The following is a 20,631-nucleotide window of genomic DNA, read 5'->3' as shown; positions in this document are numbered from 1 at the left end:
TTTTGAAGAAATCCATTTAGAGATATCTGTCTGTTCGAAAGCAAATTTTCTTAACAAAACATGAAAAATTACATTGATAAAATTTGATGCATATGTTTAGAATCTAAAATGTAAATCTGATTCAAATTTGAAATCGAATTCATTGTTCTGCAAACATTTCAGGATGGAGATCGATCCCGGAGACCTTTGAAGTTAAGGTATCTACCTGGTTTCACATTTTTAAAGGCACATTTTTAAAAACTCCTTCGATTATCAATTTTAATAAATTTTCTTGATGATTATAACTCAAAGCAATAAATAACATTAATTAGAAAAATTTAAAAATAATTTAATTAATTAAATTAAGGTATATTAGGTAAAATTTCATGAAATTCGAGCAAAACGCAAAACACTCTACACTAAATTCAAATTATCCAATTTAAATTATTTTTCTACACAGCATAGTTATTGTACTTATAAAGGTAATGAACTAAAAGCTAAGAAAAATATACAAATGAAAAAAAGTTATGGCTCTTCGAGCATTTTTATGGTAAAAATCACAGGTATTACTTGCAATAAAGTGCTAAAAATCAAAAACTATTAACATTAGACCTAAATCCTTAGTTCATTGCCTTCATAATACTTATGGTAATATATATACAAAATTTCAAGAAAATATATCCAGAAGTTTTTGTGAAACCATGTTTTACGTAGTAAAATGTTGACAGAAAACACATTCTTTAAAAAATGCATTTAAAGTTTTTTTTTTTTTTTTTTAATATACATCTAAAATAATATTTCATTTTAAGCACTTAAAATTCACCAATTTTGTAGCAAATGCCTTCTTTATACTCTGTTATTAATTTTTTTTTTATTTTTCTGAACAATTTTGTAACAAGCAAAGAATTCTTTTTGCAGCAACAATTCGCTCGTTGTCAAAGCTACTGTATTGTGTTAGCATGTAATGACTTGGAATAATACCCAATTCATTAAAAATTTCTATTATGCCAGAATAAACGAATAACAATACATATATTATATATGTATTATGCTATATTAGTCCTTAAACGCAAAGTTTTTAACTCAAAAAAACGTATTTTTGGTAATAACTGTCCATAATACACTGTTCAAACTTTCATTAACATTTTGTGTTTTCCCATGAAGGCATTTTTTTCAGAAGATTTTGGTCACATAATATGTAGGCTTAATAATATTCATAATATTTTTAGGGATTCCTATAATTGAGTCTTTATATTTCTACCTTCTGAAAGTGCACGTTGGTATTTGCACCAAGAATCCTTTCCCTTTGGGCGTTGTCCACGCATTGGCTTTTTATTACTGGAACAGACTGATCGACGAAAGCGGTGCGGATGAAACTTAAATGCCATGCGCAAGAAGTACATAACATGTGACTTTTACGTCACATGAATTGACCACATTGAGTAACCACTCGCTTTTGAACATGCCGTACACATTCACGTTTCACAACAGAACCTTTAGGGAATTTTAATCAGTGAATATTAATGATATTAAAACGCAAAAAACTGACTTCTAGTTTTGTTTTCGTTAATGTTGATTTAAAGAAACATCTATATCTTCTGATATAATAATCGTAGAAACAAAACAAACACAGATTTGGAAACGTAAATAATTTGGCTTTCAAAGGAAACAATAAAAGAAAAATTCTGATTTTTAGTCAAAAACTGACTTGTCAACCCAGGCAGATACCTTAAATCGTTTGCATAAAAGCAATATCATGCGTCAGGTGCACGATAATCTGCAGATGCACCTCAACTGGCAACTGATTTAATGGTCGATTACAACATTAAAGTCTCACCTCAGACGGTGATAAATGTCATTAAAAAGAAGGTTATAATAGACATTGAGCTCGTAAGAAGTCTTTTATAAGTCTCTGCAACAGAAAAAAGGCCTTGAATTTGCAAAGAAGCTTGTAAACAAACCTCAACCTTTGTGAGTGATGAATTACTAGTTAGTATCCTATGGTCAGATGGTCGGGTAATGGTCTGGAGGAAACCAAAGCCGCAAATGTTAATTAAGAATTTATGGGAGCTGTGAAGTACGGTAGTGGCGGGATCATGGTGCTTGGGTGCTGCTGGTGTTGGAATTTTATGTTTTATAGAAGGAAATTTGGATAGATATGTTGCTACTAGTGATAGGCGAGGATCGAACTCGCAACCTTTGGGTTCGTAGCCGAGTAACAAGACCACTAGACAAAAGAAATTTCTCATGTCTCGTAGCTGTTATCTGGCTTATAAAGCGTCACCACATTACTCTCCCTTCAGTTCGTCGGAGGTGAGACGAACGATTTTTTGTCCTGCTTTTGCTGTTATTAGTGGTGATATATTGGCTGTTGCGCCTTATCCATTTTTTTTATTGGCTGATTATTTATCAGCTTTATTTATTTATTGGCTGATTATTTATCAGCTGCATTTATTTATTGGCTGATTATTTATCAGCTTCATTTTTTTGCTGGCTGATTATTTATCAGCTTTTTTTTTATTATTATTTATTGGCTTATTTTTTATCAGCTTTTTTTTTCACTTATTTATTTCTGGTAGAGGGCGCCACAACAGTTGTATGAAGTTTGCGTATCACCTCCTCGGGTCACCAATGTTACGATTGGCGATAGGCGAGGATCGAACTCGCAACCTTATGGTTCGTAGCCGAGTAACAAGACCACTAGACAAAAGAAATTTCTCATGTCTCGTAGCTGTTATCTGGCTTATAAAGCGTCACCACAGATACATATATTTTAACATTTTAAAACAAAGCGTCTTAATCAGTGTAGAAAAACTGTCTCTTTGAACTGACTTTACTTTTCAACAGGACAATGGGGCCTCTATCATGTTAAACAACAGCTTCATAGCACTTGCCAGTCACCCGATTTACATCCTATAGAGCATTTATGGGTAGAAATCAGACTGGAACAAAAAAGAATATGACACAAAGAACAAGGAAAAGGAACATTCAAAAGGCCCATTCAGGACATTTGGAGCAATATTTCTCAAGAAACAACAACAAAACATGTGGAGGCTATGCCACAAGGTTTGAGAGAAGTGATAAAGGCCAAATTAGGGCCTACCGATCATCAAATGCAAGTTGGTCAGCATGAAAAAGATCTTTCATGTGCTATGTGAATACCGAATGGAAACTTTTTTGTTCTTTATTTTTTGGTTCTTTCAATTTACGCATTTAATTTCCTTATTGTTTTCCGCTTATAACATTCATAAATAATAAATGGAATTGTGTTAAACCAATTTTCAAATTTTTATTTTCATTACAAAGTATTTTGGGTCAAAAATTAAACTTTCATTAACAATCATAGCTGCATACGGACACTTTTTTTACCTACTGTTTACAGAGGAATTCTCACGACTTTTAAAAACTTCTTATAATTAAATTAACTTCCATAAAGTTTCATAACTATAGATTAGTGAATAAAATGAAAAAAATGAATAAAAATTCAAAATAAATGAAAATTGGATTTCGATCGAAGAAATTGTAGCGAATATTTTGTTTTCGATTCCCTCCCCTTCTCCTACACCTCTGTTCAATGATTTCGTTCCAGTATTTTTGAACGCCATTTTGGACCACGTAGAATTTTTTTCTTTCTTTATTACTAGATTAACGCTTTAATTTTTGTGAAAAGTTTATGAATTATAAAACCTGTTATCATGGTTGTATGTGCTGCAATAAAATGTTCCAATTCGTCGCGAATCAAACAGATGCGATTTTTTAAATTTCCTAGCGAAGAAACACGAAGAAAAGTATGGATGACTAATTCAGGACTTTTAAATGAACCAGGACCTTACGCGAAATTATGCGAAGTAAGTTCTCTCCGTCTTATCTTGTCCTGATACTGAAATAATTAAAGTTTTGCAGAAATAAAGGTATTATGTCGAAGATATAGTCTGATACTAACTTAGTCACAAAAGCGAAATGCGATTATACTGTTCCTGTTGTTGCCTGCCATATTTGCTCGATATTCAGTCATGAATTTAATTTCTAAAAATGTTGGGAGTATAACATGACCGGCTGTGCCTCGCCAAATTGTTGTAATTCATCTCGTAAAAATGTAAGATTATTTCGTTTCCCAAGAGATGAAAAGCGAAGAAAGTTGTGGATTTCCAACTGCAGATTAAATTTTCGTAACAGAATAACTTATACAAGAATTTGCGAGGTGTGATAATATAAAGATATTAATTCGGTACCAATTGTGTGAATTAATTACTGTGACGATTTTAATTTAAAGAAATTTCTCAAAATTCTGAAGTATTATTTTATTAAAAAAGTATCGTGATAGCTTTTTTCGCATATGAAAGTTTAATAATTTTAGTTTAATTTTACTGAATAATGTAAGAATAACAATAAATGCATTTTCGCTCAAAAAATTATTACTATAATAATGTAATTTTATGCTATGTATTTTACATGTACTTTTCATTCTCTAAAATTGATTTTCTGATATGTTTTCATTTTACATCTTCATTTAAGGATTGATTGATATTCATTCGGAGAAATAAAGTTGCATTTTACACATAGCAATAAATGCAGATAAAAGTTGTCATGCACATTTTAACTGGCTTATATCATAACTTTCAAAGCATTCGGGCTACATCTTGTCAAGCATATTTAAAATGCTATTTAAATTTCATTAGTATCTTCTTTACTGTAGGAAAGTACACAAAAGTTATAAACTGAAAATTAATTTCAGTTTATTTAGTCCTACTCTGTCAATTAATTTTAAAAAATCTTGTAAAATTTTCAGTGGTAATTTGAGCAGCTTCATTACATATTGTCATTTAAACTGTTTTACAAAACATGCAGTGTTTCATTTATTTAAATTTATATTTATGTGTAGTGTTTTGAAATGAAGAAAATTGAAATAATCATAATAGAATTTAGATTTGTAGAATTTATTTGTTATACTTTATTTTCATTTCTAAAATAGATTCATTTTGAAGAAAATCAGTTTGAGTTGCATCGCCAGGATGGTTGGAAGAAGTTAAAACCAAATGCTGTTCCAACAGTTTTTCCAGATCCTCCTGAATCGCCTAAAAAAACAAAAGAAAAGATTCGAAAACGCAAAAGATCTTCATCTGTAGAATCTGATTCTGAAATTAAAGTCTCAAAAAAGAAGTCAAAACGCAGGAAGAATTTGAGCAGCGAGGAGGATAATCAGACTGTGGCAAAAAGAAAATCATCTCGTAAAAAGAATGCAACTCGTTCCTCTTCTGATGGTTCATCCCAACAGAAGGAAAATGTTTCACCTACACGACGTAAAGGTCGACCTCGTAAAATCAGTAATCCAGAACCAGTGAGTATTCTAAATACAATAATTCTTGGAATATTTTATTTTATAAAAAAATTTAATATTTTATTTTCTGTTTAAAAATAAAAGTTTATTTTTTATTTGTAAATTTATAAAAATATATGTAAAATTTTTTTATTACAGTATTATATTCTGAATTGTTTATAAAACCAGACTTAAATTCTTATAATAATAAAAATTAATCTGTTTGTTTATTGTACATAGACATTTGAATTCTTCATATTTAGATATAATTTTTGTTTATTGTACATAGACATTTGAATTCTTCATATTTAGATATAATTTCTTCCACAAAAAGTATGTTCTGATAGAAAATTTAGACTTCAATTTGATATTTAATTCCTAGAATTAATTTTTATTTTTAAAGCATATATTTGATACAAGGTTTTTATTTTTCTCTTCATTTCAGTAATAACTTTTGAATCATCATTTGAGCATAGTTTAAATTTCAAAACAAAAGAAAATTTTTTCTTTATTTTTGCAAAAAAATTGGTAAAAAATAGTACAAATTATTATTGTTGCCAAATTACATTATTCACTTTTAACTGTATTAATTATTTAAAAAAAATTAGAATATTGGTTTCATTTTATGTTAATTTGTTGGGGGCATTTATAATAATTCTTTAACGTACTGTGAACAAATATAAATACTGCTTTTTCGCAATCTTTATTTTGTACATTTAATTTTACTCTGTTATTAAAAAAATTTATTAAATATAGACTGATTTAGAAAATTTCCATATTTTCCTTTCTCTAGGATTCTTCTTCAGAGACAGAGGTTGATGAATCTGAGATTGAAGAAGAGGAAGAAAGTGAACAAGAGAAGCAAATTACTGTTTTGAAACGCGAAAATGAGTCGATGCGTCAGGAAATTCAAGAATTTGAGAAACATAACAAAGCCATGAGCAGAGTCATTTTGGAACTAGAGAAACACAACAAGGCTATGAGCCTAAAATTGCAAGAGTTGGACAAAGATAATAAAGTAATGAGTAAAAAACTTCAGGATTTGGAAAAACAAAATGAAGATCTCAAATCAAAATTAAATTGCTGTTTTTCTGAAGAACAATTTGCAAGAATGGAAAAATTGATGGCTCTTGGGAAAATTGAAAGATATATTCCTGGAATAAAATAAAACAAAGAAAAAAGAGTTTATTTCATTTTTTGATCAAATTTTACTATAATGCATTGTATTTGTTTTGACATCTCTGTTATTTGTTTCCTTATTTCTGACTTGTACATGTCTATCATGAGATCTGCCATTAGATCTGTACTTGTCTGTTATTGTGTGGAGTTCAGTTCATATGAAATCAGTTATCCGACAAACATAACTATGCCATGCCATCTAAACATCTAATTAAATGTTGCACTGAATGAAACAGTGCACATGCACCAACTCTCTTTTAATTTATGCTGTAATTAAATTTTATACCAATTTTTTTTCTGTTGTTGTTCTGAAAAACAAATTATTGTGCAGTGTTTGACGGCTATAATGTAAAAAAAGAATATATTTGCCGTATGAAAATATTTTGAAATATTTCAACATTTCTTGTTTGCAAAAATGAATTTTTATAAACAGTTCTTCACTCTCTTCCTAATGCATTTGAAATTTACTATACTTCCTTATTTTTGATGCCAATGCATTATTTAATATTTCACAATTTAATTATCAGTTATCATGAAATTATTTTAATTATTTGTACCTTTTGCTGATGAATTTGAGAAAAGAAATTGATACTTAGTATTTACCATAAAGAATTATAAATTAAAAGTGAACATAAAATAATTAAATTGAAAGAAATCCTATTATTCAGCACATTAATATAAGTGTGTTTAAAAAATAAGTTTTTATTAAATTTTATTGAAATTCCTTTTAAAATTCCTGATGTAGAGATTGAGATATATGCACAATCTTTGGCTAATTTGCCTTTAATTATCCTTGATTTCAATTGGGAATTGGAGAACGAGCTGGACTGATAATCAAATAAAATTTTGAAATCAATAATTATCATGGATAAATATAAAGATTTCAGTATCATGGAGGAAATATAAAGATTCTATGGAATAAATTTTCTTTTTCGATTCTTTAGCAAGGATGAAAATATATGAGTAAGGAAAAGGTGAATCATTCATTTTGCAATGAAAGATTTTTCTTTGGTATTTGAAGACATTGGAAGAAGCAGATGTGTGGGTCTTTCTTATCCGCTCATCAAAGTAAGTGATGATTCAAATCTGAATAGTTCGGATTTAGTTGGATATAATTAACCTCAAAAACAAAAGATGGGGACATCATTCCATTAAGTAAAATAAACTTGATTGAGTTTATTTTATTTAATGGAATTAAATTTTATATTATGGATAATTTTGAGTATTTCTTGTCTTAAAAGATTGATAAAATTTCTGATGTATTAAAAACATGGTTTGTGAAATTATCGTTGTCAGATCGACTTATTCTTTGAATTTAAATGTTTTTCTTATGCATTGATAATCGACATTTAATCAATTACAAGTATTGCATTTGAAGAAGAGAATTAGAATTTCAGTGTTTAAGAAAGTATAATATAAAAAATAAACAATTTGAAATGAAATGAATAATTTTTTAATATTAAATATAGGATTTGCATATTATACTTTGATTTCTAAATTTTGATCAATGCATATTACCTTACATTTAGCATGCAAAAATAAATCGACTCCGTTGATCCTAAAATGATGAGATTTTGGAAGTTTTCATTTGTATACAAAGTGACATATTATTCTCTCTTGCAGGAACTACTACAACCCATTCATAGATATGGCATTATATTCATGATAGACATGTTTGCAGATATTCAGAAAATGCTACATATTCATGTGTTTTTATACCTGCTCTTGTTTTCTTTGTCAATTTTTTAAATTTCCATCTTTAGAAGAAATACTCATTTATGAGATGTTCATCAATCTCGTGAATCAGTCGACATCTCTTATAGAGTATTTTAGGGTTCGAGTAAAAACAGATGATGTGTATTTTGTTGTAGAAAAGACAAATTTATTTGATAGATTTTTAAAATACTAGGAAAGTGGTAATGCTTTGTATTATTGTTTAGTCATATATTATGTTTTTAAAATTTTATTTTTGTTATACCTAGTTTCATCACTGATTTTTTTAATTTTCTGCCTGAAATATTTGGGACATTTCTTTTGTGAAAGTAGGCTAATGAGAGCAAAATGCTATTTAATAGACAAAACATTTTAATGTAAATTTTAAATATAGGCCTTCTTGGGAATGATAAATTTTATAAATTCCTGATTGCTTTTATTATTATTGCTGAAAATATTATATTTTATTTATTTGATATTTCTTTAAACTGTATCAACGAATATCTTTTAGTATTTATTATAAAAAAAAGTTATGGACAAATTTGAAAATATCAATAAGATGTTTCCTTATCTGTTGCTTCAAAATTAATATGAAGTAATTTTTTAAGCTATAATTAATTATATTTATCTAATTAATATAATTAATTATATTAATCTGATTAATTATACTTATAATTTTCTTTCATATTGCATTGTTTTATAAAATATTTATTTTATTTTTTAGCAATGATATGTATCATTTTTGTGTTCAAAAGTCTAGTAATGAATGTGTTAATGTCTAAATCAATGATATAGAAATTTTAATATTTAAGACTTGATTTCTTGCCTCTATGGTGTTAGTGATATCAACTCTGTGCTTGATCTGGAAATTTTACTATTGGAAATCTTCTTTTATAGCAACAGTTTATGAATCTTCTAAGCTGATCCTATATAAAATCTAATTTAATTTATTCAGTAATGAATGCTGCATATTAAATTCGATTAGGTTTTCTTATTTACATGAATAGCTGAGAGACAAATATCTTGGTTAAAATTCTAGCTTAGTGTAATCTTGAGTTTGTTGCCATATGGTAGCCTAAACAAGCATGCAAAGTAGCTCTCCTACTAACTTTAATGTTTTGTTTACCTTTTTTTTAATGTCGAGGTGTGCACCTACTACAACAATTTTATCAGAGATGAAAATTTAAAATAATCAGAAAATTAACATTTTTTAAAGAAAAATAAAATGCATATTATAAATGTAAATATTATCATGGTTAATAATAAAACATTCTCATTTATTTGTTAAGTGAATTGCAAACAGATAATATTTATCCTTTTGCATTTCTTATTGAATTGATTCAATTAAAAGCATTTGTTCACGAATATTGTCTGAGCAGAAAATAAAAGTTTAAAAGTATATGTTTAAGCTTTTTGAATTTGTTTTCTTTATTTTACAATTTTTCATTTTAATATTATCTTGTCATTCTAAAGGAATTCCTTGTAATTTGTTGTTCTTTTCCTGGATTTTCTAAGATAATTCAACACATGAGTGGTTGTTCAAGAATGGGTATCTGATGGGTGAGATGATTAGAAAAATTTTGATCATAAATATTATCAGGGATTTTGTATTAAAGAATTTGATATTTATATGGTGGAGTCCATGTAGTGACAAAATAATGTCCAATTACTGAAAAGTTCTGCTATTTTTTTTATAAAATTTCTAAATTATTTTATGTTTAAACGAAGGATTAGCTGAAATGAGTAAGTGTATTTATTTCTTAAAATTTCTTCTTAAAAAGAACATACATTTCTAATAGTGGAGCTACTGGAATTGGTATTTTTTTTTTCTGAGCTATTTCTATTAACTCTATTATTCTATTTTCTTAAGTTAAAAATTTCTGCCCAGGGATGCTTCAATTCTGCTTCAGATGCCTTTGGCATCCCATGCTGTAACTTTATTGCCCAAAACCCAGATCAATGGCACAGCCAGTTTACAGAGATTCTTTAAATCAGAATTTAAAAGAGGTTCATTAATAGTAGTCTATAGAAGTTCAAAATGAAGTCTTCTTAAATACAATATTCATGATCAATAAAAATTCATAATTTTAATTTTATAAAAAAGTAGCGAATTATATCTGTGCTGCATTATTGTTTGTCTGGTCAATTATCTTGATTGGCAACTTGTTATTGTAATTATCATTGATAAGGTAAGAAGTACACAAAACTACAATTTTACCAATTTCTTGGATTTTTAAGCTATGTGAAAAACATTTTCTAAATTCTTTAGAAAACTTGTCTGAATATTTATCTTTAAAAAAAGGATTTTTGTAACATTGAATTTGTTTTTCTAAATGCTTTTGAAAACTAACAGGATCTAGCCTATGAAACTTCACAAACAATTTTTATGTGTGCACTTTGTTAAAATAGATATAGATTATATCTTCATGAAGGGTTATATGAAAATAAATTATGTTTGAAGAAGTTCTTTTAAATATTGTATTTGATTATTTGAAGCAATTATTCATCAGCTTTAAAACTTTTTGTCTGTAATGAAATAAAACAAATTGGAATTTCATTTGAGTAAATAAAAATCTGAAAAGTAACTGGAATAAAATTTGATATATATGTATATGATTTATGTTCATATTTTGTTTTCCCTTATACCTGGATAAATTCTACCCCTTTCCCCCAGAAAGAAAAAAAAAAAAAAAACTAATAAAAATTTTTAATACCTTCCCACCCCTTTTTTTAATGCTTTCTGCCTGAATGTTTACTCATAACTGAAGTAAATAGTAAATACAGAACCCTGCTGAAAACCATGGGATGAAAAGTATATTAGTTTACATTCAAATTTTTCCTGTAAATAACTCGTATGTTAGATAATAGTTTGAATGATTTCAATTCATTTTTCTTGTTATTTTAATTGCAGAAGTGATAAACATTATTATAATAATTCCTGTAAAACTTTATGACCTTGAATCTCATCGTTATCTGTGTATGTTTTTATGATGCATAATTGTATGTTTTGGTGAAATTTGAATTGGTGATTGAAGTGTTAGATGAATATAGATACTTCGGAAGTATTCATTGAGTATGCCATGATGATAACATATTAGTGCATGTGTGCCATGTTTTAAACAGTGATATTGTGAGGAAATTGGAGAAAAAAAATGTGCCACTCTAACCTTAGCTATGCATGTGTGCATAATTTATTTGTGCATGAACCTATACTGTAATTTTAGATAAGAAATTACATTGCTGATAATTGTGTGAAAGTTGGTTAAAGAGTTCCTAATGGAGTTCATTTATATTATAAAATATATGTGGTTTCAAACTGTATTAGCTGATTATTTACTTTTTCTCATGTTTAGAGCCCTGCATTTGGAACAGAATCTTGCATAATTTTTCTATGATTAAATTTTTGTTTTAGATTTCAGTGTTTTTTTTCCCCCCATTACTACAAGGTTTGTTTTTCAAGTTATGGCTGTCTGTGAATATTGAATATTAAATTTCAACATTTCAAGATAACTTTTTAATAGTTAGATTTACGGATAGTTTAAATGTTGCAGACTTTTTCCGACTTTTGAATTATCAGCCAGTACTCAAATTGACAATATGTGAAAAGTTGTGAGCAAAACTGTCATTTGCAGATGAAAAATTACACCGTTTTACTGACATTAGTGCAATAAAACATGAGCCCCATAGAATAGAACAACTTTCCTTTTTGGAATGACATTTTAGAATCCAAAACATAAATTACTTGTGGTAGAATTTAAATTTTTCTTGTATACTTCAACATACATAATTATTTATATTTTTATTTTGCTTTGTATAATGATATGAAATCTTGACTTCCCTTTTGTTGCCAGTTTCATTTAGGAATGAGTGCAAACTATAGTTAAAAAATGTATTAGATGATGAATTAGTGAAGTAATATTTTAAACAAAGGTCATAAAAATGCAAATTGGTCATTTCGCTATTAATTGGAAATACTCTCTTTACTTTTTTTTTTTTTTTTTCAGAATTTCTGGTGTTGAAATAAGTCACAAGATGTGGTGTAGAAAAAGAGAAAATTCTGAAATTTGGTTGATTATCTGATTTTTTTTAAACTATTGTTTAAAAAATATTTTAGGCATATTGTGGAATTATGAATTCAGTAACATGGTAGATTTATCTAGTGTTTAGTATAAGTACAGAACTCATAGAAAAAAAAATTTTGGAAATGAGATAACGCTTGAATCGAATTAAAGCTTTGAAACTTATATAATGGCTTTGCTGTTTTATTTACACTGAAGAGAAGACCCAAAAATGTAATATAGTTCAAGTTTTCTTATTCTGTAAGTATCTAATCATAATGGCTATGTTAATGGAATCAATTGCATGTAAATGTGCAAAACCTTTATTGATGGACTCTTACATGCAGGTTTGAAATGAATGTTTTTATTCCAATTTTATTCTTGTTCCTTTAGGCGTGATGAATGAAAGTAGCTCTTTATTGGTCGCCTTATGACCTTATAAGCATATGGGTTTGCATAAAGCCCAGCTTTAAGATTGCCGAATTTTTGTTGAAAAAAATTTACAGGTTATATACTTTTCCATGCAACTTCTTATTTCCATGCTGACAAGAGAAAGAAGAAATCTGCTTGAAATTCGACACACTCAGTATTTTTTTTAACCATGTATTAACATTTATTGTTTAGGGGATGGAAGAATACTAATAGTCAGTTTAGTTATATTAGCGGCCTATTTTGAAGCTGCAGGAGCCCTATTTGAGGACAGGTCTTACGAATCATTTTCGAATGACAAAAATGGCATGTAAATGATATCCTGTTATTAGCCCTGTTTGGGAACTTCCAATCCTCATTAACAGTGTCACGTTGATGCTCTACTTGATTATTATCTTTGTTTTTTAATATTTTGTAAGTTCCGAATGGCAACTGTAATAAAAAGGGAATAATGTTATGGTATTTTGAGAATGGCTTTTGAGTAGAGTTTCTTACTTTAATGATATTAATAAGCATGATTTACACCATAAATATATATTTCTGAGGGAAAATTTGGGAAGTTAAACGAAGAGAGTATATATTTGAACTATAAAAAACGTTTGTGTTAATGTGGAAGAAGAGAAGTTTCATCCATTTTATGACTACACAAAACATCGAGTTTTAATATACATCTGGTTCGTAAAGTACGAAAACGGAACATCTGGCGTCCGCGACAGGATTCGTCTGCTCATTACTGAGTGAGTTTTATTTCATTTATTTGTTTATCTTATTTTGAGCTGAGCATTTATGGTTTTTGTGTTTGAATATTTATGAGCTGAAATGGAAACCGCAAAGAAAAATAGAACTCAGCAGAGGAGATTGTTTACTAAAGCATGTAATGAGTTCGATGCTGAAGAAACAAATTTAGAAACTTCTGATAAAATAATCAAATTAAAAATTATCGAGGAGAAAGCGATGTTAATGATAAATTCTGAAGACAATGTTAAAGAGTTTCTTTTTTCTGAAAACGTTGAAGATGATATTATAAATAAAGAGATAGATGAATCTGAAAGCTATACAGACCGTTGGCGGTTGTTATAGTTGAAACTGCAACAACTTTCAATTGCAGGAATGGAAGAAGTTTCGTCGAATTGTGGTGTTTCTCAGCTGAATACATTATTACGTTACCCTAAAATTCAGTTACCTACGTTTAATGGAAATATAAGAAGCTGGGTAAGTTTTTTGGGGTCAATTTGAAAAAGTCGATAAAGACCAAAATTTAGATTTACATGATAAATTTGCATACCTATCCCAATGTATGGAGAAAGGAAGTGTCGCTGAAGAATTAATTAAAAGTTTTCCACCAGGAGGAAACAGTTATGAGAAAGCTATAGAACAATCGAAATTACGTTACGGCCGAGAAGAATTACTTATACAAGTGTATGTTAGAGATCTTTTATCATTGGTTCTTCAAAAGCAGAATATGCCGAAAAAATCTCTGAGAAATCTTTATGATTTATTGGAAACAAAGCTCCGTGCGCTTGAGATATTAGGAGTAACAAGGGATAAATATGCGGCGATGCTTTTCCCACTTGTTGAGTCTGCTTTACCTGAGGAAACACTTCTAACCTGGGAACGGTATAGATCTACAAATCGTAGATCACAGGATGAGGAAAATCAAAATAGTAAAACTACTACAAAAACTGATCTAGATTCAATTCTTGAGTTTCTTCAAGATGAAGTACAAGCAGAGGAACGTATAATTTTAGCCTCACAAAACTTTGGATTTGATACCAAGCCTAATTTTAAATCATTCAAGGAGAAAAAGGCTGCAAATAATAAACACAAATATGGGGACACTCGTCAAATAGCTAGTGCAGCTGATCTTTTAACTTCGTCGAAAGAACAAAGACAGTGTATTTTTTGCCACAATTTACATAATTCCACTGACTGTTTGAAGGTATGGAAAATGTCGATGAAGGACAGAGAGAATCTTGTTGAGAAATCAGGTTGTTGTTTCCTGTGCTTAAAACCGGGTCACCAAGTTCGTAAATGCAATTCAAAAGTAACTTGTTTAGGATGTGGAAAAAGACATCACATTATACTCTGTCACAACATAAACCAACGAACATCTTACTCTACTGGAAAAAAAAAACCCTGCAGAAGTAGATAGTCTTCCGAATGGTGATCAAGCGCTTGCAAATGTATCCAAAAGTTCTACTGTTATGCTACTAACCTTAACAGTTTTCATCAGAGGTGATGGGAGAAAACGGAAGGCAAGAGCCAACATAGACACTGCTTCGCAGCGCTCTTATGTTTTAAAAAATACTGCTAGAGAGATGAAATATAAAAGGGAAAGCTGGGAATATCTTCAACATTCTCTGTTTGGTGGAGAAAATACAGGAGTGTGCAAGCACGATGTGTTTACATTGTATTTGACAAGTTGTGATGAATCTTATAACTGTCATTTCAAAGTACTGAGTCAACCTATTATCTGTGAGTGTCCCACCGACAATTCCTGCAATTCATTTAAAAGAACTTAATGACTATGGTATTCATGTGAACGGTGATTATGACTAGCCTATCGAAATATTAATAGGAGCTGATGAAACTGGAAAACTCATTACCGGTGATTGCAAATCTCTATCTTGTGGCTTAACAGCAATGGAAACACGTTTAGGATGGACCATTATGGGACGAATATCCCAGATTTCTTCAAAAGAAAATGGAATCTCAGTTGCTAATTCTATGCTTTCTACTACTAGAACAATAACAGAATTGTGGACTCTTGACTCCCTTGGAATTACTGATCCGTCTGATAGGAAAATTAAAGAAGACTTGCATGAATCCGCAAGAGAGCATTTTCTTAAAACAGTTCAGGTTGACAAAGACAATCGTTTTGTGGTACATTTACCATGACTGGAAGATCATCCTCCACTGCCTGACAATTTTAATTTGGCTTTAAAGAGACTGGGCAATACTGTACGAAAGTTAAAAGAAGAAAATCTGTATGACGATTATAATCAAATATTTGAAGAATGGGCAAGTGAGGGTATAATTGAGGAAGTTCCTAGGCACGAGATTCATTTTCTGGCTCATTATTTACCCCATAGATATGTCGTGAAAGAAAATAGCACGACGAGAATCAGGCCTGTGTTCGATGCTTCGGCGAAAGTGAAAGCCTCCCCCAGCTTAAATGTTTGTCTGGAGAAAGAAATAAATCTTGTAGAATTGATTCCTACTCTATTAACGCGGTTTCGGATGTACAAGTTTGGAGTCACAGCAGACATCCGTAAAGCGTTTTTACAAATTTGCCTTAAACAAAATGATAAAGATTTTTAAAGATTTCTTTGGTATAACGAAAAAAATGAGCTGAAATACTTTAGACACTGCCGTGTCGTCTTCGGAATTTGTAGTAGTCCGTTCTTGCTTAATTACGTAATCCAGTACTATCTAGAAATGATTTTGGAGGAAGCACAAATGGGTAACTCAAAACATCCTGCTGGTGTTGTAGTGAATCTGAAAAATAGTTTCTGTGTGGACAATTGTCTAACTAGTTTACAAACTGAGACTGAGTTACATGAGTTCATTCAAGTGGCTAAAGATGTTATGCTAGAAAGGAAGTTCGATCTAAGAGGGTGGGGGCATAATTATTCCCACTCCTCAACAGAAGAGGTTTCCTGTATGACAAATAAAATTATCCCAGTATTAGGCCTGCAATGGTCTTTAAACTCGGATACACTTTCTGTAATTTTAAAAGAAGATTGTGAAGATAATGGACCTGTTACTAAAAGGAAAATACTATCAGAAGTTCATAAAATTTTCGACCCTATTGGGTATACTTGTCCAGTTACCTTTTACCCGAAGTTGTTGTTACAAAAACTGTAGCAAAAGAAAACAAATTGGGATTCCGAATTGCCAACAGAAATCTCTAAGAAGTTCAAAAGGTGGAGAAATCAGTTGAGTCTACTTGGGTAAATTGCTATCCCTAGATGTTTAATAAAAGATCCTGATAATGCTGGCAGATTAAGTATACACGTGTTTTGTGACGCAAGCAAAACAGCTTATGCTACCTGCATATATTTAAGGAGTGAAAGTAAGAACTTGACTTCATGTCAGTTGGTTCAAGCACGGAGTAAGGTAGCTCCGCTGAAGGCTATTACAATTCCTAGGCTAGAGCTGTTAGCTTGCTCTATTGGTACCAGACTGGTGCAAAGAGTTATTGAAGATTTAAAATTAGAAAATATTCCAATTTTCTTTTGGACTGACTCCAGTACCGCCTTGTGTTGGATAAAAGGTAGCGAAAACTGGACACCATTTGTATATAACAGGATACAAGAAATTAGATTGGCGAGTAAACCCGAAAATTGGTCTTATGTACCTGGATCGATCAATCCGGCGGATCTACCATCCAGAGGTTGTTCCGTTCGACAGCTCTCGGAGACACAGTGGTGGCATGGTCCTCCTTGGCTCTATTACTCATCTGATAAATGGCCTAGATCTGAATTCTCCGTAAATGAAGAAGTGTTGAAGGAAAAGAGAAAGGAAATAGTATCATCCATGGTGAACCTTCAAAAAACTGACAATTCCTTTGTTTACAAGTTTTCGAACTATCACAAGACTGTAAGAATCGTTGCCTGGATACATCGATTTATTAATAACAGTCGTATTTCTAGGGATGATCAAAAATATAGAATCCTTGATTCCGAGGAAATTTCTGTAGCTGAATATGCAGTTATCAGAATAATACAGAAGGAAAGCTTCTTTAATGAAGAAGATGAAAAGTTGAAAACTCTGAGAGCTTTCAAAGATGGAAACGACATCATCCGGTTGAAAACAAAGATTTTATATCGACCAGATAGCGAGGACTTTTAAGACGCCTGCAATTTTACCATCAAAAAATGAGCTTGTAAAGCGTATAGTGATATACTATCACGTAAAAAACGCTCATGCCGATACTCAAATGTTGCGTAACATTTTGAGAGAGCGATTTTGGATTCTACATGGTAGAAAGACAGTGAGATCCATCTTATCAAAATGTGTTGTCTGTAAGAGACATTCTGCAAAGAAGCTTGATATTCTTACTGCCTCTCTTCCGGAGGACCGAATCCGAGAAGGTGCTGCGTTTGAGATCTGTGGCATTGACCTGGCTGGGCCACTATTTCTCAGAGATAATAAGAAGTCTTGGGCATGTCTCTTCACCTGCGCTGTCTATAGGGCTGTACACATCGAATTAGTGACTTCTTTATCTACGCAATCATTTTTACTGGCTTTGCGCAGATTCATAGCCCGTAGGAGACGATGCAGCATTATCTATTGTGACAATGGCTCTAATTTTGTGGGTGCTTCTAATCTACTGAGTAAGCTGGATTGGAGCCTTATTGTAAGTGACACTGCTCTTCATCTTATTAAGCGGAAGTTTAACCCTTAATAAGATGCCTCTTGGTGGGGTGGATGGTGGGAGCGACTGATCGGTATTCTTAAAAGATTATTAAGAAGAGTCTTAGGTCGATCTTCTTTAACATATGAACAGATGACGACGGTGTTATGTGATAGCGAAGCCATAATCAATTCACGACCGATGACGTATGTCACGGATAATGATTCAGAGTTGGTTCCACTGACTCCGTCAATGTTCCTGCAGGATATCAAAGTGAGTGGTGTTCCTGATTGTGATAAACCTGATCACCAGAGTCTTAATCAGCGTGTCAAGTATCGGCAAAATTTACAGAAAGCCTTAAGAAATAGATTTCGGTCGGAATATTTGTGAGCTCTGCTTCAAAGACCAGAACGTAAAACAGCTTCTGTCGTAGCTGTGGGTGATGTTGTATTAATTGGAAATGACAATACGAAACGCTTCAGTTGGCCACTTGGCAAAATAATAGAGGTAATGCCAAAGAAAGATGGTATTACAAGACTTGTAAAACTGAAAACTTCAAGAGGAGAATTGCTTCGACCGGTACAACGCCTATACCCTTTGGAAGTGTCAGCAACAGAGTCAGTTCTAATTCGAGAGAAATTGCCAAATGCAAAATTAAGTGAGCAACCAATAGTTAGTCATTCAGTGGACTGCAATATTGAACCTTCGGAGGAGGAAAGGAAAACGAGAAGTGGTCGTATCATTAAAATGCCTCATAAACTGGACTTGTGAACTCTTTATATAATTTTGTTATTGTAATAGTTACTATAATTTGTTGTAAGTTAAATGTTAAGATAAAAATTAACTTAGGTGGGAGGATGTCACGTTGATGCTCTACTTGATTATTATCTTTGTTTTTTAATATTTTGTAAGTTCCGAATGGCAACTGTAATAAAAAGCGAGTAATGTTATGGTATTTTGAGAATGGCTTTTGAGTAGAGTTTCTTACTTTGATGATATTAATAAGCATGATTTACGCCATAAATATATATTTCTGAATGAAAATTTGGGAAGTTAAACGAAGAGAGTATATATTTGAACTATAAAAAACGTTTGTGTTAATGTAGAAGAAGAGAAGTTTCATCCATTTTATGACTACACAAAACATCGAGTTTTAATATACTTCTGGTTCGTAAAGTACGAAAACGGAACAAACAGGGAAAAAACTGATAGTAGTTGTATTAATAAAATGATAATATTTTTAAAAAGGGGGGGGGCAATAGGAAAGTTTTTATTTTTTTGGAAATTTCGCTTGATTAAATGTGCTAGTTATACTATTCTAGCAACCAGAGGTTCTTTGGTCAACAGAGTTGACCAAGTTTATTTTTGATGCTACTTAATTGATGACTTACAGAGGCACATTAAAGTGCTAACTTAGGCAAGGATTTCTGCGTACGGTAGATTTTGGAAATTACCAAACGGATGTGTGCAACATGATGATCGACTTTGTACCAGAATTCATGTTGGCACCATAGTGCTGATATATAAATGGAGGGAGCTAGTCGTATCGAAACGAGTGCACCCAACATGAGTCACGTAACCTAGGGAGAATTTGAGAGTAAGAATACCTTTTTTGGCGACATTTCGCAAATCTTGATATACTCGAAATCTGTCGAGCAATATTTTGTTTCCCGTCATTTGGCCCGGTCTTGGGTAGGTCGTTGGCGAACGTACGGGTCATCTAAATGAACGAACTGAATCGGGTCGCCATTTTCTGAATAAGTCTTTCGTTCGCGACCCGGCTATTTCCGTTCGCGAACGACTGTACGGAACTTGCCAATTTCATGCGTGATTCTCCCAGAGATAAGAAGACAGATGCTTGTGGTTATGGACGCAAAAGAATGAGAAAGTGGGGGGGGGGGTAGATTTTTCATATCACTTAGCAGAAGACTAGCAGTTGACCTTGGGTGATTTACACGGTGTTTAGCTCTTTTATTACAACACATTTTGGACACTCGTCTAGCAAAAAGGAAGTGCTTTATGGGAAGTAAAAGTTCTCAGTTCGTGGAATCAGAAAGTGAGAGAATTTATTTTTTTGGGTGGGGGGGCATGCCATTTTTTCACATTGGAGATTTTAGGAAGTGTTAATTGTAAAAGATTTTTATTGAAAAAACAACAACATAGAATTCGTTTACGACTTTGCTGCTCTGATACTAGATTTTATCTTTTGTTTTAATAATAATAATAATAAACATATTTCAGAAATTCTTTATACTACAATATTGTCATGAAGTGAATTAAGTCAAATATTTTATTTCTCTCTTTTTTTTTTTTTCGCATGCTCTTTTATTCCTAACTTTAAAATATTATTTTAAAAAAAAGTTTTACTTAAGGGACGAGCATTGCTATCATAATAAATTATTTATTTACTTTGAAAAAAAACTCTATTCACATCTATTACTACACAGAGGAGAAGATGAAAAAATTCGATTCTAAGGACAAATAATGAGAGTTAACAATATTTAAAATTTTCCTGATTAAGCAACTACTTCTTTCAAATGAATCTCCTTATTTCCATGTTGTTTTATCTTCATTTCTGAAAACAAGATCCCGAATAG

General features: G+C 31.1%; 3 protein-coding genes across 6 annotated transcripts; all 3 read left to right on the top strand.

Moving 5' to 3' along the window:
• Nucleotides 1-3,529: 3,529 nt before the first annotated feature.
• Nucleotides 3,530-11,601, top strand: LOC129971655 (52 kDa repressor of the inhibitor of the protein kinase-like). Of its 4 annotated transcripts, XR_008784818.1 has the most exons (4): nt 3,530-3,827; nt 4,952-5,317; nt 6,090-7,543; nt 8,099-11,601. XR_008784818.1 is itself a non-coding variant. In XM_056085621.1 (3 exons), exons 1-3 carry the CDS (start codon nt 3,675-3,677, stop codon nt 6,462-6,464), a joined length of 894 nt encoding a protein of 297 aa, XP_055941596.1. In that variant the 5' UTR covers nt 3,530-3,674; the 3' UTR covers nt 6,465-11,601. The 4 variants fall into 4 exon arrangements, 3 of the variants coding, with proteins under 3 accessions (XP_055941596.1, XP_055941598.1, XP_055941597.1); XM_056085621.1 differs by having other exon boundaries at nt 6,090-11,601; XM_056085623.1 differs by lacking the exon at nt 3,530-3,827 and adding an exon at nt 3,966-4,075 and having other exon boundaries at nt 6,090-11,601.
• A 4,512-nt stretch (nt 11,602-16,113) lies between these two features.
• On the top strand, nt 16,114-17,529 carry LOC129972089 (uncharacterized). Its single transcript, XM_056086069.1, has 2 exons — nt 16,114-16,490; nt 16,647-17,529. Exons 1-2 carry the CDS (start codon nt 16,114-16,116, stop codon nt 17,527-17,529), a joined length of 1,260 nt encoding a protein of 419 aa, XP_055942044.1.
• Nucleotides 17,530-17,617: 88 nt separating this feature from the next.
• Nucleotides 17,618-18,085, top strand: LOC129972088 (uncharacterized). Its single transcript, XM_056086067.1, has one exon. The coding sequence runs from the start codon at nt 17,618-17,620 to the stop codon at nt 18,083-18,085; it is 468 nt and encodes a 155-aa protein (XP_055942042.1).
• The last annotated feature ends 2,546 nt before the right edge of the window (nt 18,086-20,631 follow it).

This window comes from Argiope bruennichi, chromosome 6, assembly GCF_947563725.1.
Source record: "Argiope bruennichi chromosome 6, qqArgBrue1.1, whole genome shotgun sequence".
NCBI classification, from domain to species: domain Eukaryota; kingdom Metazoa; phylum Arthropoda; class Arachnida; order Araneae; family Araneidae; genus Argiope; species Argiope bruennichi.
The sequence above is the reverse complement of the archived record's forward strand: the minus strand, read 5'-3'. Positions and strand labels throughout refer to the sequence as shown.

Excerpts from the sequence above, each read along its gene's own strand:
- LOC129971655 (XM_056085621.1), top strand. The coding sequence starts at position 3,675 with ATGGTTGTATGTGCTGCAATAAAATGTTCCAATTCGTCGCGAATCAAA. Across the intron at positions 3,828-4,951 it reads CTTACGCGAAATTATGCGAA|ATTCATTTTGAAGAAAATCA; the intron begins GTAAGTTCTCTC and ends TTTCTAAAATAG. Across the intron at positions 5,318-6,089 it reads AAATCAGTAATCCAGAACCA|GATTCTTCTTCAGAGACAGA; the intron begins GTGAGTATTCTA and ends TCCTTTCTCTAG.
- LOC129972089 (XM_056086069.1), top strand. The coding sequence starts at position 16,114 with ATGATTTTGGAGGAAGCACAAATGGGTAACTCAAAACATCCTGCTGGT. Across the intron at positions 16,491-16,646 it reads AAAATTTTCGACCCTATTGG|ATGTTTAATAAAAGATCCTG; the intron begins GTATACTTGTCC and ends TGCTATCCCTAG.
- LOC129972088 (XM_056086067.1), top strand. The coding sequence starts at position 17,618 with ATGTTGCGTAACATTTTGAGAGAGCGATTTTGGATTCTACATGGTAGA.